This window comes from Chamaea fasciata, unplaced genomic scaffold, assembly GCF_029207755.1.
Source record: "Chamaea fasciata isolate MVZ Bird 193981 ecotype frontalis unplaced genomic scaffold, bChaFas1.0.hap1 SCAF_23, whole genome shotgun sequence".
In the NCBI taxonomy this organism is placed as follows: Eukaryota; Metazoa; Chordata; class Aves; order Passeriformes; family Sylviidae; genus Chamaea; species Chamaea fasciata.
The window spans coordinates 257,180-280,928 of record NW_027094108.1 but is presented as its reverse complement, the minus strand read 5'-3'; the positions used below and the strand labels follow the sequence as shown (position 1 = coordinate 280,928).

At 53.0% G+C, this 23,749-nt stretch overlaps 1 protein-coding gene across 2 annotated transcripts in view; it reads right to left on the bottom strand.

Annotated features, from left to right (window-relative positions):
- Positions 1–20,191, bottom strand: part of CASZ1 (castor zinc finger 1) — an 87,699-nt gene extending 67,508 nt beyond the window's left edge. Inside the window, exon 1 of one of the 2 annotated variants that reach the window (XM_066203206.1) lies at positions 20,081–20,191. In XM_066203206.1, the coding sequence (XP_066059303.1) occupies positions 20,081–20,129 (49 nt within the window). In that variant the 5' untranslated portion in view covers positions 20,130–20,191. The remainder of the gene's footprint in view (positions 1–20,080) is intronic. The other variant, XM_066203205.1, reaches the window with a different exon arrangement.
- Between the last annotated feature and the right edge of the window lie 3,558 nt (positions 20,192–23,749).

Here is a 23,749-nt window from a genome sequence, read left to right as displayed (position 1 = left end):
ATCCGTCCCCCATTTGACAGCCGCTATATCGCTATCCAATCCAATAAAAAAATCCCCCCCTTTTGCTTTAATTAATTTTACAGCTAGCTTGCTTAATTACTTTCAATCAAAATCCTCCTGCCATCGCAAAATTAGAGATGGTTGAGCTCCATTAGCCTAAATTCTTCATTTCCATATAGAAAGAGGCTCCCTCGGCAAAGCCAACAGGGCTCCCTCCTATTCTAGCTGCCATCGGACAGATGCCTGTCCCTCTGTCTCCAGTTCCTTGGGAGAAGGAAGGCGGGAAGGATACAGTCCTGTTCCCACCTTCCCCTTACACAGAGCACTCAAGGAGCGCCCTTGCACGTGGGAGACCACTCTGCTCACAGCAAAGACCTCAAGAGGTGAGGACAGCCTGCCATCCTGGCCCTTTTATGGCCGTGATGGAACGAGCTTTTCCATGTCTGTCCGAGGAAGCTGGAAGGCCGACAGTGTTCCCAGCACTGGGGACAGGATCTGGAAGGGACAATGCTCCCACTACAGCTGGTTGGAGCCACTGTCACCCCACACGTGTGCAGGCATCACTGACTTGAGATGATCTCAGTGGACACGTGGAAAGCACTTTGAGGGGACACAGGGGCAGATCCTCTTACATTTGCCTGCTGTGGGTTCGGTGCCTTCCTTCAGAGCATCGGGCACTGTGGGCCACCGACCTGTGACAATCCTGCAGCTGCCACAGGCATCAGCAGCACCTCTCTCCGGCAAAAAAATCCTGAACTGCCCCATTCTGGGGACAATGGAACTTCCTCTGAAGCACAGGGAGTGGCAGCAATAAGCTGCATGCACTTTAGAGGAGACAAGAGGAGACTGGGTGGAGAGGATGGATGCAGGAGGAAACCCTGGAAGGAGCTGGACACTCTGGGAGCAGAGGACAACCAGTTCCTCTCAAAGGACTACAGGAACTGGAATTATCCAGACCATTCCATGCTTTCCTTCCATTTTCTCTCATCTTCTATGGTCTTCTCCTTTTCCACATACCCAAACTAATTACAGAGCAATGGTTCTACTGGAATTTTATGAACACTGAGTACTCTGTGCAGCCCTGGGGACCAGCCAGTGGAGCCTGGCCCCTGCTCCCTCCTCCCAGCATCTGCCCAGGACACATGTGCATCTAACCTCGAGCTGCAGGAAGGTCACACCAGCAGCCCAGTCTCTGCACTTCCCCACCCTTCAGAAAGCTCACGGGGATTCATAGGCACCAGAAGCTCAACTCCCCCCCAGCTCCAGGGAGGACAGGTCAAACCCTTCTTCTTTAGAGCAAAATGAAGAGGAGACAAACACAGACCTATTTTGTTTATAAGCTTAAAACTGAATCCAATGGCGCATCTACCTAGGGATTTTAGATTAAATGGTTTAAGAAACTCAAATAGGCTTTTTAATCCGGTCAAATAAAAAGAGCCCCAAAGAAGCAAAGAATTCACCCTGCTGAGCCTCACACCTATGCAGACAGCCAGGCTTGAATGGCTTGCTTGCTTTCTGCCACTCCTCCCCACCCTGGCATGGGACAGAATGTATTTGCCAAAATCTGGAAGCTTAGGGTACACCCTGTTCAGGACTTGTGAAGACTTCACTTTCCCATGGACAACCCACTTCTATCACACCGTATAACACTTTCTTCAGCCGTTCTGTTTCCTTCTATGCTTATGCTGTTCAGCTGGGCTCTTCCCCTAACACCTGGCAAGGTGAGTGCAGTGCCAGCCCTGGTTACATCACCGGTGCCAGCCAAAAGCAATCCAAGAGATGACACCAAAACCCCTAATCCCCATTCAACACACACACATAGGCACTGTTTTTCATATGAACTACCTTCCTGAATGCTTCACAATAGAAGACAAGGAGCCATGTGCTCTTGAGATGCAGTGGGGACCAGCAGGGTCTGCCAAGGGACGCAGCGGCCCGACAGTCGGCCCAGGTCTGACGGATGGAGACCAACCCCACACAGACTTGGGGAGCGTGATGAACATCTGGAGCTGAATCCTGACAGAAACCAGGATGCAAACGAGCTCTATTCTCTGCTGGATAACCACCTGTCCAGGACTTCCAGCCTCCAGTATCACACCTCACCAACTTTCCAACAGAAGCGGTCCCCTCTCCCCCACTCCGGAAACGCTCAGAACCAGCCTTCCCCTGAACACGCTCTGCAATAAAATTCCCGACTTGTGTCTCGCCTGCTCCAATGCTCCGAGCAGCCAGGACAATAGAACAGAGAGGCCCTAAATCCACCAGACTCACCCTAAATAGCAATGGCCCATAATTTTGCCTGACATTCAGGAGCTTGTTATTCTTTCCTCTCGTCGCCTGGCTGGAGCTGTTCAGACCCATCAGTGTTATTCTATGCATTAAATGGGAAAAAAACCAACTCAACAACAACCCAGAGAGTTTCCAAGCCTGCCCAATGAGGGCTGAAGGGGCAATGTCCATAGCGGAGCCGGCGGTGGGAGAACAGGGGCAATCAATGCCTCAAACCCAGACCCATCCACTCCTCAGAAGAACTGCACAAATGGATCCTGCAGAGACCCTCAGCAGGAACAAACACCCTTTTCTCTGCTTCCGTCCCTACCAAGGAAACTGTGGTCTCTCTCAGCCCCTCCAGTCTCCCACCTGGTGCCTGGGAAGGCTGCTGCCCACCCCTCCCCACCACCTGGCAGTGGGGAGCTTTAGCCACAACAGTTTGGGGTTTGGGGTTTTTTTTCCAGGCTGGCTCCAGCTGATTAAGGACCTGCAACAGGATGTAGGGATTACAGCAAAACCTGGCTGCAGATCAGCTGGGGCACAGAGCCAAAGGAGAGAGCGAGGATTGCCCCCAGCCTGGCTGCCAAACCGGCACTCGTCCTGCTGGGAGGGCTGGAGCTCAGCGCTGGAACAAGGCCCCTGCCCTCGCTGGCTCTGCTGGGGAATGGCCTGCAGCCCACACTGACAAACATGCCCACATGAAGGGCAGGGCCGCGAGGACATGGGATCTGTGGCTTATGGGGCTCTCTGGAGAGAGGAAAGTCCCTGCAGCCTTGCTCTTTGTGCCCTCACCTCAGGCCAAACAAGAAGTGAGAGGGGGCAGGTGCATCCCTGCCTCCTGATTTGAGCAGCAGGAGCAGCCTGAGCTGGAGACGCCTCATGATTCCCTGGTATCTCTGCCAGAGTCTGCACCATGTTGAGCTTCTAGTGTATCCTGCAATAACACACTGCAAAATACTCTGTGCTGAGTTTTTAATCCAGGAAGAAGTGATCAGGGAAAGCAATAATCTCAGTTGGCACACGGAGCACAGCAGGATCTTGCTTCTGGAGAAGCATCAAGAGCAGAATTCGCTTCAAGGAAACTCTTGGGCTTTTTTTTTTTCCTTCTGCTAACACTGATCCCTGCCTGGACCAGCAGAAGCAGCAGCAGCTCCCAGCATCTTTCTAAAGTGCCTGTCACTGCAATATCCAACTGCTGATATCCCCTAGGGGACATCCCCCCGAGCTTGGGTTTTCCACATCCCTCCTAGATTGGAGCAAGAGGGACAGCAGCAGTGGGAGCAGCCCTCCTGCTCTGACCTGAAGCTGTTAGCCTCGAGTCCTGTTTTAATCAGGTCTGGCAGAGCTGCTGCCTCGCTTCCCAGCCTGCCACCTCAGAGGGATAATTTGCCAGCGCCTTCTCGGAGAGCTCGGTGGAAATGCTCCGCAGAGCTGGAATATGCCTTTCCTTCATGGCCAAACCCTCTGAGCTTCATGCTGGCACATCTCTCTCTCCCCTAGTGACCCCCAGGCTCTGTCTGTATAAAGGAGATCATGAAGATGCCAGGACTTGGTCCTCTTTTCCAAGCGCTGCCTGGCCAAGACCTGGCAGTAAGAGGGGGAAGCTGCATGAAGCAGCAGGAGGAGGTGGAAATCTGTCTGGCAGCAGCAGCACAGAGACTTCTTAGTGCTGCCCACCAGACTCATTGTAGCAGAGAAACTCTGGAGTCAGCTCCTGCCGAGCTGGGGCTGCGGGGGAAAGCAGGAGTTGATATTGCAGGCAGAGACCACTGGGATACCACTGAAAGCTGCTAAATATGACCAGGTTAGCACTTTAGTCTTTAATGGCAGGTCACCATTAATAAACCCAGGGCCCCAGGGTGCAGTACAGAGCCTCCCTCCCCCCCTCCCCAAAATACTCATTTCATTAACTTCTCTGTGCGCGGCGCTCAGCACCTGCCAGAGGCTGGGCAGCCAGGAGAGCTAGCAAGGGTTAAGGACATCTTATGGCAGAGCTAACTGCTCTTCAGACAGGAGAGAGCAAGGCAAGTCTGCACAGCATCCCTCTCCTCCCCAGTGCTCCCCTCTGCGTCTCGATCCCCCAGTTCGTGCTGGAGACCAGCCCACAGCTGTTGGTCCCCCAGAGACGGCAGCCTGGGAAAGCTCCGAGTGGGGAAACACTGTCCCAAGCCCATGGCCAAGGGGCTGAGTGCTGCCAAAGGACAGCGGACGCGTGGCCCCGAAGCCCAACCCCAGCACCAAGTCCCTCTGGCTTTCAGAAAGTCACTTCCCATCACCGTGCCTTTCTCTCCCCATCTCTGGAAAGATGACCACAGCACTGATGGCCACAGCAGGGAAGGGCAGAGGGGAGTTACTTTGGATCCAGGCAGGCAAAAAACCACTAGTTGAATAAAGAGACTGGGCAAACAATAAAGGCCAAATACTGCTTTTGGAGAGCCTGGAATGACCCACGGGATTGCCCCAGTACACAGAAGGGTGAACTTGCCCAGTGCAAAAGGTGAGTGGCAGAGAGGGGCCAGGGAGCCAGCACAGGGTGGGACTACTCTGTCTCCACGCATGCACCACATTCTCTGCAGCCTCAGATCCTCCCGCAGAGGCCTCCGGTCCCAGGGCTGCAGCACAGAGGACAGATGACAAGGTGAGCGGCAAGCAGGAGGACGGAGCTTTGCTCCACCTGCTTCCACTGTGACACCGACCCCTTCCCAGAGGGATGGTGGGGCGGAAGGAGGAACAAATATATGTTCCAGCTGCCAAAAATCCCATCCTGAGTCTCTATCGATCTGCCCTACTTGGCAACTGAAGCTGCAGCCACCGTCTGTGGTGCTTGATCAATAAGACCTGGGCAAACAGGGAGGGAGAGGCCCTTTTATGGGAAGGCGGTTCTTTATAGGGAAGTATTTTGATTGTTAGAATGAGTGTGGAGTCAAGCAAGAGGAAATACTGGGACTGAAGCTGCAGTTTAGTTTGAACTCATTTCAAATACCTGCTGAGCCCTTTACACTGGGGACTCGGGGACCTCCTGCCCACAGGAGCTGCCCCAGCCTCTGTCCTCTCTGTCCACCCAGGACAGAGGGAAGAGGCTCCTGCCCACCCTGGGGGTCTCAGTGCAGAGGTGTCAGCTGTAGCAATGGGCCAGTACATCCCAATGCACAACACAGAGCCTGTGCCTGGTAACTCTCCAGGAGCTCCCTACAGATCTTCCCCAGGGACCTGGGGAGAAGCAGAGATTCTGCAGCCGTGCGAGAAGGAATCGCTGTGCTGCTCAAAGAGCCTCTGGAGATGCCTCGAGTCCCCAGGAGGCCCTTTGGGACGACTTCTGCAGTGTGGCTCTCACTGGGGCCAGCCAGGTGAGAAGGTCCTGGCCTTGGTGGCAGTAGCATGGTTGATTCAGCAGAGAGGACGGGCTCTGATGGGCCTGCCCACACCATTTCCATCCTGCCTAGGGGGAAGCATCATGCCCTGCCTCTCAGCCTCTGCACGAAAGGGATCACAGCCTGGTAAGACACAGGGAGCCAGGCAGGTCGTGGACCAGGGAGCTGATGACTGCCATTGACCCCTTTTATCCTCCTGTGCCCGGAGAGACCCCTCTTTTATGTTCAGGTCATGTAGCTAGGCCACAGAGACCAGGTGACCTGCTGGAGGAGAGCCCTGTGTTTGACTGCTTTGGTCACTCTGGCGTTTTGCTAATTTTGTGCCCATAATACCACCAGGAGAAGGCAGAGGAGGAGGAAATGTTAGAGAAGGCTCTGTAGGGCCAACTCCAGTGGCAGAAGTGCCCCATTTCCAAAGCCAAGAACGAGTGGCAGCTCGTCAGCTCCAATTAGAGCTGGCTGCAAGGGGGACGGTGCATTGGGTGTCACCTCCAAATGCCCTTTGGATGGATGGGGGGGGTGAAGAGAGAATCTGCAGTTGTTCCAACGTCTCTTGCTCAGCAGAACAACTGTTGCCGTCCTTTCAGTACAAACCCAGCAACTGTTCCCAAAAGCTCAGCCTCCTCAGCTCCTGTCCTTAAAAAAACCCCACCAACCAATCTCCAAAATGACGGCTTCTGAGTCAGGGCAAAAATGTTATTAACAAAAACATCACTCAGGGGTGGGACACCTGCTCCCTGACAAGCAACTGGCCTGGCTGCCCATGGTTAGAGTATTACATCAGACCCCAAAAAGAGAAAGGAAAGGGAGGGAGAAGGGGAGAGAGTGGAAAAGAACAGACAGAGGGAGGATGACAGCAGAAGGGAGTAACAAAGACAAAGAAGAGCAGGAGAGGGGAAGCACAGAAAGAAAAGAGCAAGTGCGAGCGTATGTGAGAGACAGAGCAGGAGAGAGAGGGAGCGTGGGGGGGAGCAGGGAAGTGTGCGGGAAGTGGCAGTGTGTGTGCAATAAAGTGTGGGAGTGCGTATGTGTGAGAGACTGCCAGCGTGTGCATATGGCACAGACCGCAGCTAAGAGGAGGAAGAGAAGAGTAAGGAAGGGCGAATGATGCCATGAAAAGCAAAAAATCTTGGAAAAGTGTAACAAGAAAATAGGGAGGAAGGGAGAAACAAAAGCTAAAGTGAAGGACATTGAACAAATGAGTCTGGTGAAGCAAGAGAGCAAAGATAAGAGTGGGGAGGGAGGGATGGGAAATGGAGGTGGGGGCACTTGGGATGGGACAGAGCCAGGGTGAGGATCAGGAAGAGAGAGGAAAGGGAGAAGAGGACAGAAGAGAACAGAGGAGTAAAAGAAACAAACAGGGGTGAGGGAGAGAAAGATGTCTATTAAAAACCTCAGTGCATAACACAAAATGTCAGGGTTTATAGCTTCATTCTTGGCATTGCTGGTACTGAGAACCCCACACAGAAATGTCACTGCTTGTCATGTTTAATCACCTGCTATTTGTTAACACCTTCGCTGCAAGGAGTCTGCCCCTCACCCCTTGCAGGCTCTCCTTTCGGAGAATAAACTGTGAGAACACGCCTCTGGCCCGCAGTTCTCACAGGACAGTTTCAGCCGCACCCCAAGCTGGGCAGGGGAGGCCGGGCAGGGCCAGCACTTGGGGCATGGCTGTTTGACTTCCACATGGGGCTTCCAGTCCAGGGCAGGGCTTCTGCAGGAGCACACATCAGGGGGCAGAAGAATGGGACAGAGGATGCTCCGTGGAGTGTGGGATGATGCTGGGAGCACAGAGAGCAGGTGAGTGAGGTGGGTTTGGAGGGACAGTGACTTAAGGGAAGAGTAAGAGACAGGTGTGAGAGGGGAAGGCTCAGCTCCTAAAATGAAGGTGGGCCGGGGCAGGGAGGAGCAGGGTACAGGGCCCTTCTCCTGCTGAAACAACGCCCCGTGCTCCCATCCCGCTCGCTCGTGTCCCGTGCTGAACACATACAAACAAAATCCCTGAAATCCACACAAGTCTGGAATTCTCCAATCTGTTTGCTTGAGTAGCAACTGTCACATAAAAGCAAACATCAAAAGCTATTAAATGTACAGTTACAGTTCCTTGCTCTGGCATCTGGGCTGGTGACTTTGCTCCAGTTCCTCCCAAAGCTGATGGTTTTCCCCTGTGTCAGGCACTCGTGCCCCCACCGTCTGCACTTCCCACCCAGCCACATACTGTCTGTCTGACAACACATTGCACTGCTAGAGAAACTATTTTGAGGTCATCACTAGACAAGACTTTTCCTTACTATTTCACACACTCCAACTGGAAAGAAATCAAAAAATGCTCCCCTTCATACAGTAGAGCTCTCCCATACCAGTAGTGAGGATGAAAATCTTATTCTACAGTTTTCAGGCTTATGGAAAGAAATCGACCCCCACCTAAATGAACTAAAATTTTAAGATGTGTATACGAGGACCATTAGTGCAGCTATTCAGGTTTAACCAAAGAACGGTGATCAGCCCTGTTTCAACACAAATGAGACCTCTGCTTCAGCACAGTCCTTGCCCCACACTCTGAACTGCTTATGGCAGTGTGAAGTGGTTTGGAAGTGCTGATGCCACTGAAGTCAGACTTCCCCTCTTGAAAATGAAGAGAATTTAGGGAGTCAAAGAAATGACAATAGAATGAGCTGTAAGGGGAGCCTATGTGCATTTACACTTTTTTCATGCATTCAAACTACAAAAAAAAGTAGCGGAAGCCATTGGTTCGCTGAAGAGCAAAAGGGTTTCTGCTCCAGCCCCCCTGATTTCTGGGTGCCACGTCCCTGTGTGCCCAGATCCCTCCATGGAAATGGCACCAGAGCCAAGGACTGCAGGACTGAGGGGCTTCCTGGAGCTGGTGTCATCCAGATACTAAGGACATGCTAGAGGAATATGAACCAGCAGAAGCTTGGTGCTCAATCTCTCTCCAATCCCTACAACACAATTTTAAAATCCACTTTAGATCCTCCAGGACTAGTTGTGGGACTGAAGCAAAAACCATCAAGCCCAAACTAGGCAGTTCTGGAAAGCAAAGCTCCAAAGCACGCTTGGACCTCACACCTTGGTCTCTGGTAGTGACAGCAGGGTGTTTCCACTCAAATTTTCTTCCTTGCAACAATGTTTTGTTGGTCTTTTCTGACTGACATTCTCATTAGTTTTCAAAGCAAGTGTCTCCATCTCAATCTCACACACTTGAGGAACTCCAAGGATGGTTGGGAAACCTTCTGCATGGCTGCTCTGTCTGCTCCTGCAGTGAGGACAGAGGCTTTGCTCCATCCAACTCCTTCTCTAGACACCCACAGCCCCCCCAAAATTCCACAATTAAATTCAAGCCCAGTTTCTGTGCCCAAAGACAACTGGGCTGATACATGAGCCCAGCCAGTGACCACTGCCTCCTGCACAGGGAGGGCTCAGCCCAAAACCTGAGAAGAGCGGGTTCTGCCCCTGCCCCAAAGGACCAGCACAAGCTCCAGGAGCCACCCCAAGTCCTATTCTGGGAAAGGGAACAGAACACAGAAGGGCCTCCCACTGGCCTTTCGCCAGGGATAAAATTCACCCTTCTGAACACGGGCCAAGATGATCTTAAGTGACTACTGACTTTTGTTGCCCAACTTGAGTCACCTTAAATGGGCCTATTTTTCAAAGTGTCAGTGCTCAGCACAACTTAGAATTGGGCTCTTTAAGAGAGCCTAATATGACAGGTCCAGTCACTGCTGTAACAAGACAGACCATTATTCCTCTCTTGTGTGACTTCTTCCAGTCTGGCCAGGCCTTTTATCTTTTTCCCTGTCCCCTCCCATTCTCCTTGTTCTTTTCTTTTTCAGCTTTTTATGAATTTCTGTCAGCTTTCCTCCCTCTCCCCCCCCCCCAAGGTCATGCAGCTCATTTCCACGTTGAACATTTACTCAGCAAGCCAGGTCCTTTCACAGGTTCTCACCACAAATATGCTTTCTGATAAAGTCTGGAGAAAAGAAACTGTAAAACCCAAAAGAATGTCAGAAATAAATAAAAAAATCCCACCAGGGCAAAATGGGGCTGTGGCAGGGCAGACTCTTTCAACACAGAGAGCTAGCAGGTAAAGCACCCCATTTCACCGCAGTTCTGTGACTGTTTTCTTGCTCTCCTTTGTAGTTTGCTTTTCTGAATATTTCTGTTTTGCTGTCAGCGCTGTGCCACCTAGATGAGTGGGACTGTTAAACATAACCTCTTTTCATCCACAGTGAAACTCACCCTTATTCACAGGTCAGAACCCTCTCAGGCCGTGGGCACCTGCTCCTTCATGGCAGTGACCTGCAACCTCAAACCTAACATCTCATCATCTAAGATCCAATGCTGCTTGGCCTCCATGGCCACTGAGAACTTACAGAGAAAAGTAGCTTTGCTGGCTTTTGCCGATCAGGTCATGGTTTTACACCCAGGAGTATATCTAGCCTAAAATTTCCCAAAGGAAGAGAGGCCCCCATCTCCTTGCTTGCCAAGTCAGTTTTGGAATAACCAGCATATAGTATCAAAAGGCTCCCACCTTCCAAGAGCCCTCAGGGGTTCCCTGAGGACCAGTGCCCGGAGCGAAGTCAGCTGAAAACAGTTGTCTTCTTTCTCTTGAGACACCAGGGCTCTGCCTCCTCCTCACTCCAGAGTTGCTGCTTTAGGTTTCTTCATTTTGCTACCTTCCTTTTAGGAGCTCACAATGAAAAGCCAGGAATCTGGGGATTCCTCCCAGCAGGAGAGAGCTAATTCCCAGCAATGTTGCCTGCCCTCCACAGCTGTCCCCTGATTTCTACCTATGGCCTAGAAGGTATCCCACCCACTCCCCAGCCCTCTGCTCTGCTGTGGAGCAGACACTTGGCTATCCTGTTTCCATGGCATCTGACCTTCTCCTGGAGGCTGCAGAAACCTGGCCTTCCATAAACAGGGATTTCTACCTAGGAGAGCCTCAAACCAGTGTCACAGTACTCTAGGCTGTGCTGGCTCAGGTAGCTGGCTGTGAGTACCTCAGCGTAGCATGTGGAACAGTCAGTTCTTCTTTAGGAACTGTACAGAGCCGTGGCTCTGCAGGGGAGCAGCACAGCTGACACCAGCAAGAGCAGGAACCTTGGCAAGTGCCACGGTGGGGCTGTTACAGGGATAAATCTTTGGGTCCACCAACATCACCAGAACTAAACAGAAAGTTACGAATTTTGCCAGACACTCACAGCCCTGAAAGAAAATACAGAAAAAATACATTCTTAATTTTGAGTGCTTTTGTCCACTTGCAGCTCTGCCTTAGCGGCACAGCAATGGGGAAAGCAGCACACTGGTGAGAGTGACATTGTCCCGAGTGTCAGCACACTCCCTCAGAGCAGGGCAGAATGCTGTGGGATGCTGTAGGACACTTTGTTGGCTGTCAGGCCCCTGCAGAGGCTGGGCACTGAGCTGGGTGTCACCACACTGCGCACAGGCTCCTGTGACCCTTCTGTCTCCCTGGCACGGCCCGTCTCGTCTCACTGAGTGCTGCTCGCCCTCCCTCCCTCCCAATGCGCACATGGCTTTAATGTTTTTATTACCTGTTTGACTCGCTGCCTTATTGCTTCTCCTCTTAATGGGGCTGTAACCGTGGAAACGAGGAATAAACGGCCACCAGAAAATGAGATGATTAAACAGGTCACCCTGGCAAAACAAACTCCGTGTTCACACAGCCCAGGCTGTGTGTGCAGTTTCTGTCCAGGGAAATGCAGGTGGGAGAGGGTGGAAGGGCTGGACCAGGCTCCTGGAGCGAGCACACCAGTGAGAGGTGCATCCTCAGAGAAGCGTGGTCTCTGCCCAGGAGGAATGGTGCTGTGAGCTTCCCGGCACAGACACGCAAAAAATGGCAAGGTTTGCTGAGGGAGTATGGAAGACAGTGAGGACAAGACACATTCATGTAACTGGGGAAAAAATAGCAACTATGAAGAGTATAAATAGGCTGGACTGAAAACAGAACACAAGTCTGAGACAAGCTGGTATCCTCTGTTGTCCCTGTCTCCGGCATTACCCATGCCTGCCTCGTGGCAACTCCCAAGGGAGCACAGAGGCTCTTCTGCTTGCAGCTCTCCAGGCCCTGGGGCACAGCTCCACTACTGTCCATGTCCCTGCTGAACGGCCAAGCTGCGCTGGTGCTGCCCTGGCAAAGGCACAGCACTATCCAGTTAAGCGTGGCCAGGAGCACAAGGAATGGAGGATCTCATGCAGCACAAACTTGGCCTTCCCAGAGCCAGCTGCAGCCGCTGTGCTCAGAGGTCCCTTTCTGAAGCCATGTAGCTGGGAGGAAAGGGACAGGACCATGAGAGCCAGGAGGAAATGACCACAGCCTGGGTTGGTGGCCAGGCCTGAGCAGGTCGCCTCCCTCCACCACAGGCTCCCCATGCTGGGGAGTGTTGCTTCGCCCACACCAGCAAGGCAAGGAGAAGGTGAGGGGGTCCATGTGTTTCCATGCCCCACTGGGTGCTAACATCCGAACGAGATCCCTCAGTCAAGCTGAGAGGTTCAGACCAAATGAGTTTCAGACCAGAATGTTGTTTGTCGAAAACAAAAATAAAACCCTAAAATATGCACACCGCAATCAAAAAAGCACAATCACAAACCAACATTTAAAGTAGTGAGGATCCTGCCAGAATCCCCATCCTGTTCCAACCTGTCCAAACCTAGACTCATTGGGTGCTGGCAGTCTGGGAAGATCAGACTTACTCCACCAAGAGCAACAAATTCAGCAGAAGAAATTGGAACGGCAAAGTTTGGCGAGGTAGAGATGTGAGACAACTGCTTGGAGCACACAGGCGAGTGGTTGTGCTTTCTTTCAAAAAAAACAGCAGGTGGTTTATGAAAAGGGCCCTATTCTTTAGGGTAATTTGAGCCATATTTCATTGTTTGATAGAAAAATCCTAATATTCATGACCTCCTTTAACTGGAAGAAGTTTGCTCATCTGAATATCAGCCCACAGATAAATGGGAAAATGAAAAATAGAATAAGACAATGGAAGAGGGGGGGAAGGAAAGGGAAAGCAAGACAGAATCAAAGACAGAATGGAAGTCCAGGAGAGTGACAAAGAGTGACAGGTCTGTGGGAATATGGAAAGGAAGGAGGACATAAAGGAAAGCTATTTAGTAAGAAAAGTTAAATAGTGCAGCATAAAAAAAGGCTGAGAAAAGCAGAGTGAGTGACAGAAAACACAGCAAGAGCAAGCAAAGGAGCTTTCCCCTGAAGTTTCCAAGCGTATGGATCAACTCTGCAGAACTGGGATTCTTGTCCTACTGAGTTTCAGTTAAAAATATTCATATGCAATTGAGAAGAAAAATCAGACCCCCTTTCCCCAGCCTCTGTTCCCTCACCCTCTTCCAATCCGGTCCTCCTCTGCTAACATCTGCTGCCTGCCTTCGGGACATGCAGATGGTAATTACTCCAGGAGCAGCTTCCTCTCCTTTCCCTGCTTGCAGAGGGCCACTTGGAAGAGAGCTTCAAGCCACGGAAAGATACCACACACACCTTCACACCACAAGGCCAGGAGAAGGGCATGTGGGAGCCAGGGCCATGCCCAGAGAACTTGATAGCACAGGGGTGGAAGGTGGGTGGGTGAAAAGATGAAGACATTTGTCTACAACACACACCAACAAAACATCTACCTGACCCAAAGGTGGGGGGTCTGGGGAGAAGTTGGCTTGAGATGTGGAACTCCTCCATACAGGGGAAGGGGGGTGCTGGAGGAGAGGCGTGCTGGGGAAGCACAGGCAGCAGGAGGAGGAGGAGGGGGAGGAGGAGGGCTGCCCTGGGCGAGGCAGCTCAGGGAGTGGATTCATACAGGCATGGAGCTGGCAAACTCCAGGCAGAGAGGTGGAGCTGCTTTAATGAGAAGATGCTTCTATGACTCAGGCCTCAAAGGGATTGGTACTTTATTATTTTATTTTTCCATAATAAATTATGCCCTGGGATGCCAGGTCCTGCCGGGTTTTTCTGGAAATACCAGACAAAAGCTGGTGTTGCTACCTGGCTTTTGACAGTTTCCCATGTATGGAAGCTGAAAGTTCCTGGTTCTTCCTCTGCTCTGCCCTGGCCCATCCAGTTTTGGGAGCAGGGCTGACAGTACTGCGCCATTCCAACAGAACAGCCCAGCCGGAGCTCTTCACCTCCCAGCCCAGGTCCTGGAGAGGACCCCTTGCAGGTCCACGACAACCCACCCTGGACCCACCTTTGGGATGCCGAAGGTGCCCCGGGGCAGGCGGGCGCGGGCTCAGCTCTCCCACGCCCCGGGCACCCCACCCCGGCCGGAGGGAGGAGCGCTCCTGCCCGACCCCCGCACCCATCCATGGACAGCAGCCAGGCCTCATTCACTTATCTCCATCCCTGAGCACCCAGCCCTGGCTCTGGGCTGCGCAAGGGAGTATGATTATGCCGACTTTATAGATTAGGAGTTATTCATCCTACACCAAATCCTCAGACTCTGCCATGTCTCACAGACCTGTTCTGGAGCTCTTTGTTAGATTTAGGCTGAACTTGGCCCTAGTTCAGCTCAGAAACTCATGTTACAAAAATCCCCTGTACAGCTGCCTGTCTGAGGCTGTGGACCAAGCCGAGGCCAAGGCCACCGTTCACCCCAACAGCAGAACAGTGGGGGTTTCACTGCAGAGTTGTGGGAGCACAGAGACACCCAACACACAGGGCAGAGACCGTTCTCCTCTTCTCCTGCTGCCAAAACAGATTCACTCATGGCAACGATGATGCAAGCGCACAGAACCACAGTGTTCATCATGGCAATGTCTTGAGAGAGCAACCTGGGGAACATGAAGTTCAGCACACCACCAACACGTGAGTGTCCGGGAGCGTGGAGGTGGGTGAGTGTCTGGGGCAGATGGGCATGTTCGGGACAGGGTGATGGGGATGTAGGTGTTGGGTGTGGGGAACACCTTCAGAAATGCGCCACCAGAGCCTGGTGTTTCTACTGATTTCACAAGAGAGGCTCTGCTAAAATGCCACCTCTCCAAAGCAAAACATGAGCATGTTGGTGAATCATCATTTCACACCCCAAAACCGGGAATGGGTGGCAAAGCTCTCTAGTGAGGCACCAAATCCACAGGGGATTGTCATAAAATGCACCCAGTGACCTTAGTCTTCCCATCCTTTTCCCTTGTATCTCCTGTTCTCCACCCTCTGCTTTCTCTTGCCAACCTACATGGGTTGTTCAGCTTTTATTCCAAGCATGAAACTGCCTTAGGACTGGAAGCTTTAAGCAGTTTCCCAGCCTCCAGAAATTTTCTGGTTTTGTTTCTCCATAGCAGAGCAAACAATTGCTTTGGTACCTAGCCACCACACCTAACTCCCAAATGCAATGAGAACTTGGAATTCTTTGGGAAACTTATACAGGAACATATTTTACATGAGTGAAACACATGCATTTTCTTTACCGTAACTATTTCTTCCTGAAGGGACTTGACAAACTTTTATTTTCTGGAATCACCACATGAACAAAGATGGAAAGTCCCTTGATAAAGAGATGAAGACTGGTGTCAGGTTAACACACTGGAAAGGGATGTTGACAGCTGGAGTCAGCCTCTGAGAGCTCCATGGATGGGCAACAAGGGGCTCGCTCCACAGTTTGGGTGAGGGAAAAGCTTCACCATCCCTCTCCAAAACACACTCTGCTCTGCAGATAAAGCCTATCCTTACATGGAACAGCAGTCTAGACCCTCACCTGTGATCAGTGCTAGTGCCTGTTCGAACCAGCAGCTCCTGCCAGGGACCAGGAGCCCACCCACAAGAGCTGCACAAAGGAGATGAAGCCCCAGGGTACCATTCCCAGCTGTAGCGCTGCTCTGCGACCATCTGTCAGCCCAAAGATGGGCCCTACCTGGAGAAGCTTTGCATAGCCCCCGGGCTTTGCCCATCCAGGGACTGCCCCGTCACCCTGCCACATCCACCCTCTTGCAGCACCATGGTGACCTGGCCCAGCTCTTCACCTACCTGGGCCCCTCCAGCACCTGAGCACTGTGCACCTTCTACATCCTCAAGCCAGTCCTGGCTGCTGTTCCAGCTTGTAGGTCACTGGTCAAGCAGGAATGGGGATTAGAAACCTACAAGTTTTTCTTTTGTCACCAGTTTCTGCCTCCATCTCCCCTGCAAGCCCTTGGTGAGGAAACAGGGAGCAACAAGGTCCTGGTCCAAGGGGCTCTCCATCCTCGAAATGGATTTTACCTGTCTCTGAAAGCTGCCTCCATCTCTCACCCCCCATAGCTTTCTCCCTAGGGAAATCAGCCTAAAAGGGGCTAATGGAACAATGTCCCTCTCTCTCCCCCCTCTCATTTTCTCTCTTTTTTTTTATTAGCATTTGTGGAATTTATTCCCAAACTCTCCTAATCTTTCGTACACAACCATTTGATTTGCATAACCCAGCCCCCTCTCATAAAAACTGGCTGCTAGTTTAATTAAAAAATGTAAATTTGCTGTCATCTCGGGGCCTAGTGAATTAGGACGACATCGGCATTTTTTATTGCTGAAGACGTCCAAATTGATCCAGTCCGCATTGAACCGGAGGGGAGGAGACGGTGCCGCGTGGGACTTTTGGCTGGAGATTCTGCCCCTCCCCTGCTTCCAGCCAAGCCTCCTCTGCCCCCTCTTTGCTTTGCAAAGTGCAGCTGAGGACGAGGACGTTGGTTCTCCCAAACCTCCGCTGGATCGGCTAGCACGGCCTCTGCAATGTCAGCACTTCTGGGAGCTGAGCCTGGGTGGCACCTGAGCTCTCCAAACCTTGGGAACGGCTGCATCTTCAAACCCTGGGAGGGAGGGAAGGAGCCCAGGTGGAGATGGGAGATGCAGCACAGGCAGTGGTTACCTTCACCTACTACGGGACTTTTCATTACTTTCCACTTTCAACCAGCTTCTCAGAGGGTACCTAAACTGCAGGCCGCGCAGCAGCCATGGGGTACGACTGGATGTCAGAGGGAGAGTCATAGTGGCCACAAAGCTCTCGCTGCGAGGACAGCCAAGTGCAAGAAGTGGGACAGAAAAGGCTGTGTAGGCAAAGGCCTGAGATAAATTCCAAGTTCAGATAGTACTTTCCAATTGCAGGAAAGAGGACTCTGGGTAGAAGCATAAACAGTTCAGGAAAACAGAAAGAGAAACTGATGATTTGAAAACTACACATCAAATATCTGATCCCTTCCAGTTGAGATATCTGTACCATTCCCAGCCAGTTTCAGAACAAGTTGCTTCTTCCCCTCTGGGAGTGTGTGTCTCACAGTGGAAAGGTACAGTACCCACACACATCAGCGGTCCCCACTCCGTCAGTGGCAGACCTGGTTTAGAAGGACTTGTAAGACCCAGCAGAGTACAGGTGAGGAACAGGAGTTTATCTCAGAGGTCAACTTTCTGGGAGTTATCTCTCTATAGTGTCAAAGCAGTAGAAACGCTCCTATGGACTTTAAGCAGCTTTGAAGCCTGTTCTCCAAGTAATAGCTAGGCACTGCTTAGTCCATGATGGGAAGGTTAATCCCTGCCCTGCTAAACCCTTCTCCCAAGGAACAGTCTTCACTGGGTAGGTTTAAGCCATTTGAATGCTTTCCACCCAACAAGTATCTCAGAGAACTACTAGAAAAGGACATGGACACTCAAACCCACTGCCTGGGAATCTTTTGTAGAGCATGAGCTCAGGAATGACACCAACCTTGACTGAGCCAATGCCTCCCAAAAAATCTGGCCAAAAAAGGAAAAAAAAAAAAAGTTGTCACTAGCCCAAAGAAGGTGTTTCTATCAACTGGGCATTTCAAATAACAGCAGTGATTTGACAAGGACACAAAATGACCCTTTGAGTGGGAAACTGGGTATTCCTCCGCCCACTTACCATAGGTGTCTCGGTCCTCATTCTGAGGTCAGTTCTTGTAATCTCACACCAAGGATAACTAGGCTGGGGAACAGTTTCCCAAAGGAAGTGACAAGTACCCAGTCAGTCAAGGTATTTAAAACCAGACTGGTATAAAGTCACATTGTAGGGAACATCTTGCCACATTCCTGGGCAGATGAACTCAGTCCACAAATTCTTTTCAGCCCTTAACCATAACTAACATTTCTGGCCCTAGAAGGTCCATGCAAGGACTGACTGAGCTGAGAAAGCCCTCAGCAAGAGCAGACTGTCAGACCCCACATACCGAGTCCCTCTGGGAAAGAAACCCCTCTGGACTCGCCTCTGCCAGCTGGCAGCTCGTATGAGCAGCCCTCGGGCACTGCCTCTGGAGAGTCACTGCCTGAGGGCTTGGAGAGAATTCAAGAGGCAGCAACTGAGGGAGATAAGCTGGCCCAAGTAGATAAGGGCTAGAGGTGGTGATTATGGGGCAGGTCTTTGCCCCAAGATCATGACAAGACGGGTTCACCCACACACAGACCGTAATGCTGACTTAAAGAGATCTCCCCGATCCTCATTTCCATGGCTCACTGCAGCCCCGGGTTCCCACACTGGAGCCCAAAACCCACGTGTTACCCGGGCGCAGCGGTGGCAAGGCTGAGCACCCCCAACACTTCCGAGGTGAAGGAGGGTCCCTTTTTTGGGGAGGGGGAGGCGTCGGCTGGGCAGCCCCTGGTCGGGGGAGCCCCACGGGGCAGCGGGCAGGGCTCCAGCCGGCAGAGGGCACTGCAGGGCCGGGGCACGGCCCTGCCCGCCCGGGGCACCCCGGCCCGGGACGGCCGGGCAGCCGCCACAGCTCCTCGAGATGGGGATCGGGCTAAGTCACTGTTTATTGCTCTTTAAAGCACTTGCCCTCCCGCAGTTTCACCACATCCTTAACTCCTGGGCTGCCCACGCAGCATCCCAGCTTCTTGATCTAGAAGGGAGGCAGCCGCACGCCCACGGCTGGACCCAAGCAGAGCCGGCACGTCGCGCTCGCAGGTGGAAGTGGCTCTGGAGCCACTCAGTTCCTGATATCAATGGTAGAAATAAGTAAATAAATGGAATAAACGACGACAAAATTATCCTCTCGCTCACAATATCAGAGTACATAGTTCAGGCCCAGTCAATCATCAACCAGTTTATTACCATCTTACTCCTTATTAAAAAAAACAACACACACACATATACACTCTGGCAGTAATTACCTGGACCATGGCACATCGCCAGCACAGGCCTGTTTGGTTCATTGCAGCCATTTGATTTTAAAATGGCAAAGAATGCTTTACACCATTTTGGAGGAGCAGGTATAGTTGTGTTAGCCAGTATGGGGCCATGGTGGCGAGACCTGGTCCCAAAGAGGGAGGTAACATCACCCAAGGGATTGATTCCTACTAAACTTTGAACCTGCGCATATTGTCAAATCTAAATGAGACACTGATCCAGACGGTCCAAGAATTGGAAAACCCACCAACACTTTGAAGCCCCGCAGCTCCTGGTGGCAATCACACTCTAGCCTGACAGAGACCTGTCCATCATCACTCCCAGCAGGGCCACCAGCCCAACCCAGCGTCAGGCCAGAACCTACTCTCCATCCTGATACCTGATCAAAAACCAGTGGACAAGCCGCAAAAAGCTACAATCGAAAACACACCCAACCCCAATACTAGGGCCTGTAATCTAAAACCAAAACATTGCCCCAGCCTGGCCACCTTTCCTCCTCCCTGCATGATGTGAAGGGGTGGGGGAGGTCTCATACACCTCACATGGAAGGACAAAAACAAACCCATCCCAGATATGCCCAGGATGAAAAAAAAAAAAACCCAACCAAAAAAACAACTCATTAAATGTAATAAGCAGCCTCTTCATCTGACACTGCCTTGTCCCAAATAAATTAAATTCCTTTTCATTTAGGCAGTACAGGAACCTGACAAGCAACCTTTACCACCGACACGCCAGAGCTCAGGAGGGGGAAAAAATGAAAGAGAAAACAACCCACACAAACTTACAACAAATACAAAGGCAGAATCATTTCAAAACCCCCATAAACTTCCCCTCCGCATCCTCTCACGACCAGCCCGCTCCTCGCCCCGCTGCCCCGGCCCGCGGGGGCCGCGCTGCCGGGAAGGACCGGCGGAGGGAGCGGAGCCCCCGGCTCACCTCGGCGGGGCCGGGAGAGCGGGGCCAAAGCTGCGGCGGGCGCGGGAGCAACTTCCGTAAAACAAGTGAAAGAAGCAAAGTGAAAGAGCCGGCAAGCCCCCCGCCGCACCGCACCGCCCGGCCCGCCGCTCTGCACCGCGCACCCGCCAACAAAAGTTTCGGTGCGGCGGCAGCCCCGCGTCCGAGAGACTGCGCTGCCCGCAGCGCCGGCCCCGCGGCCGCGGAGCGCCGGAACCGCGGAGGAGCGGACAGCGCTCCGCTTCGCACCGCCCGGCGCGGGGGCATCGGCACCAGCGGCCGCCCGACCGGGGGCTCCGCCGAGAGGCGGGCGGGGGGCTGGGGGCAGGAAAAGGACAATTGTGCCGTACTTACCATAGTCGGAGAGACGAAAGCCGAATTCACTTAAATAATCAACTTTCATAATACTTAATTAATACCTAATTGCAGCTGATTGCTCCCGAATAACAAGTTGTTTAAAGCACTGATGTCATTGCCGTGCCGGTCCTCCCCGAGTCACTTTGGCAGCGGGGCCGGGGGCGGGCGCGCCGCCGCGGGGGGCGGTGACAGGCGGCCGGCGGATCCGCCCCTCGCCGGGCCCGCCGCGGGGGGCAGGTGCGGGGCCGGGCCGGGCCGGGCCGGGCCGGGCCGGGCCGGGCCGGGTCGGGTCGGGTCGGGGGGCAGCGGCGGCGGGGTTACCTCGGGCGCACCCGGAGCGCGGCCCCCGCGCACCCCGCGGCGGTCCCAGCGCGGCGGGGAAGGAGCGCCGGGCTGCCCCGCACGCAGGGCCGCCCGCCGGGAGCAGCCTGGCCGCGGTGCCCCGCTGCCATCGCTGCCGGCCGTCGCCGCCGCCCGCCCCGCGGCCGCGGCGCTGGCTCCTCCGGAAGCCCCGGAGCGGCGGGGACGGAGCCGCCGGCGCGGAGCGAACCGCGAGGGGACGGAGGGCGGGCGGACGGGCCCGGACGAGCGGCACCGGTGGCCCGGGTGGTACTGGGCACGGCAGGACCCGCGGGCAGCGGCACGGCGGGTTGCCCCGGCGCCGCCGTCCCGCGCGGGTCCGGGCTCGGCCGCGCGGTGCGGAGCGCGCACCGAGGGGGACTGGAGCCCTCGGGGCACCGGTGGCCGCCACCTGCGGGTGTCACAACCCTGGACGCATCTTGCCCAATGGCCCTCGGGAAGATCACGCCGCTCTTTCCCTGAACGCCGGGCCCACGGGAGGCGTGGGGAAGGGGGCCCTTTTGCAGTGAATTTCCTCATTTTTTGTGGCTTTATTTTTGTAAGTAGCAAAGAATGCGAGGGAGGTTCTGAGAGGTGTGTTGGGTAAACACAGATATAAGCCTCTTTCTTTAAAACAAACGAGCAGATTATTTACCTGATTAAATAGGTATTTTGAGCAGGTTGTAGGCTGTTTTTGTGAACACACCACGTTTGGCTCCAGGATTCTGGCAGAGCTGGGCTCTTCACCGGGGCTCACACGGAGCTGCCCATGGACTTACCAGCTTTAAAATCCTTTTAATAAGCAGAAGTTAATGTGCTTCCCAAAGGAGGCCAGCATCATTACCCCACTAGGGATGGGGAAACTGAGGCACTAGTGAGGGAAGTGAGTCGCCAGAAGTGGCTGGACAGGTTAGTCACCGGGCTGGAAGGAGTCCAGGTGTGTTTGGCTCCATGCACCAGGATGTGCTGCACCCAGATAGTGTCCTGAGCCCAGAGACGCAACACAAACTGTAGCTCATCACCTCAGCAATGCTGCATTTGCATGGGCAAAAATGCACAGGCAGCGAAGCGGGCCAGAGGGCAGGGAGAGGGAAGAGGAGAGGGGAGTCATTTGTGGAAACCACAAGTATTCTGGCTTCTCTCAGAAAAAAATCTAAACAAAGTCTAGTGAAACACAGTCACCCAGGGACCTTCCAAGCCAGGAAGCACATGGGGACAGCAGTGTCGGGCAGGAGGCAAGTGTGCCCTGCCTGGGGGCTGCCCAGCCAAGCAGCAGTCCTGAACAGAGCCCTGTATGGGAGCCACCTTCCCACCTGATGCAGTCAAGCTCCTACTTTATCAGCATTGTCCAGACTTCCCCAATCACTGGTTTCTAACCACACCATCAGCTCTGATCAGCACTGTCACCCAGTGCAGCCTTTAAAATGCTGCCTTCACTTGGCCCCAACGCAGGCACCAGCCCAGCCGACATCAACCATAACCCTCAGCAGAGCCTGCCCTGGTCCCTACACCTGAATCAGGCACTACAGCACCTGCCAAGGAATATTCCACCCTGAGAAGTAATGAACAGAACCAGAATTGTTTGTGCAGGCTCTGTAATAGCTCAGTTTGGACTCAACACTTCCTTCCAGGTTTGAGTTTGCTGACAGGTCCCCCAAGTTCACTGCACTTTATGTCAGATGTCTTCATTTTTGCTTCTCCTGTGAACTTAATATTTAAGGAGTGGGAGTTCTGCTTACCACCACTGTTCCCTGGTGGGCCCCAGCTGTATCTCCAACTCCTCACAAAGAGGAACACACTTTGTAACGCAGATATGTCACTACACATACACAGCCCCACAGACCCTCTAAACATACCTGTTCTTCTGCGTGCACCAAGCTGAGCACGTTCACACATCAGTATACAAATGTTCCCCACCCCTCCCATCCCGGCATGCACACGCAACATGCATATGCCCTCCACAAAGAAAATGATACTCTGTGCTCACTAACATTCAAATATACACATATCCATACACCATGACACACATGAACCCACAAACACAACCTAAACACACCTGGAGGATCCCCTCCACAGATTTCCCACTGTCCCTCCCACTCCTCCTTGCAGGAACAACTTGCCAAGGTGTTTTTTCAGGTGAAATCCACGCCCTACAGCTGACGCAATGGCAAGGCCTGATTTCCTATCTCAGCGATCTCCTGTCACAGGATCAGGTTTTATTTCCCCACACTCCCTCCTTTGCCTCTTACCCAAGGAAAGTTGGTTCTTTCCTCTCTCAAGGGCTCTGAAGCTTTCTGTTCCTGTGCCCCCCATGAGGTTAGCATCCCCCTTCCTTCCCTTATCCCTCCAGGGTATGGATCCACTCTGAGGAAAAGCTGCTTCTGATCACGGTATGAAGAGGCTCCTGGACCCCCTGCTCTCCAGGAGCACTCGAGGGAAGGTAGCACCCCTCACCCTGCTCTGTGCTTCTGTGCCATGGCAGGGGCCGCCCCGTCCACTCCCGCCACGTCTGCCCTTCCGTGGCAGGTGAAGAGATCTCTCTGTGTCCCTTTCCACCCTCCCAGGGGCATCAGGAGCTCTTGGTAATTAATGTTTGCCAGGTGCTCAGAGATCCTCAGATGAAAAGTGCAATGGGAGGGGGAAGGATGATTAATTTATTATTATTACAGTTTAATGCTTTCCCCGCAGACAGTGTGCCAGGGCTGAGCAGGAGGTGAGTCACACTGAGATGTGGGACATCCCCCTTTTTGTGTCTCTTCTACCTTTGTTTTTTATGCTTAGCCCATTTTCTTGGCAGTTTCTCCCTCCTTAGCTGGAGCTGGCCTGGGGGCCTGGGACTGTGCTCTGGATTCATGTGGGATCAGGGCGCTGGCTCTCAGATTGCAGGTTGGAGATCTGGCAGTGCTGTGCCCCTCCTCCTGCTCCTGCTTGGGGAGTCTATTAGGCAAATGCTCTTGCCCTATTTCTGTAATTTTGTTTGATTTCTGTTTCGTCAAGGGAGGTGCCCAGAGGCCTCGGGGCCTGGGCGGCAGGAGCAGACAATCCATACTTTCTTTCCCTTTCCTTCTCTTTCTCTCCTTCCTTCTCAATTCAGTTTCAATCACATTATTGGCACACGGCTCCCAGAACCCCTTGCCAAAGCAGTTGTGCTAAGTCTCAGCATGCTGGGGTGGGCTCTGCTGGGAGCAATTCTGCCATTTACCGTTCCTTTGGCCTTACTCAAACAGTTTGACACCAGGTCCCCACCATGTGGCTACTGCTTTTCCAGGCACTCCACAGCTTCCAGCATGTGCTGGAAGCCAATGCTGCTCATCTCTTGACCACCGC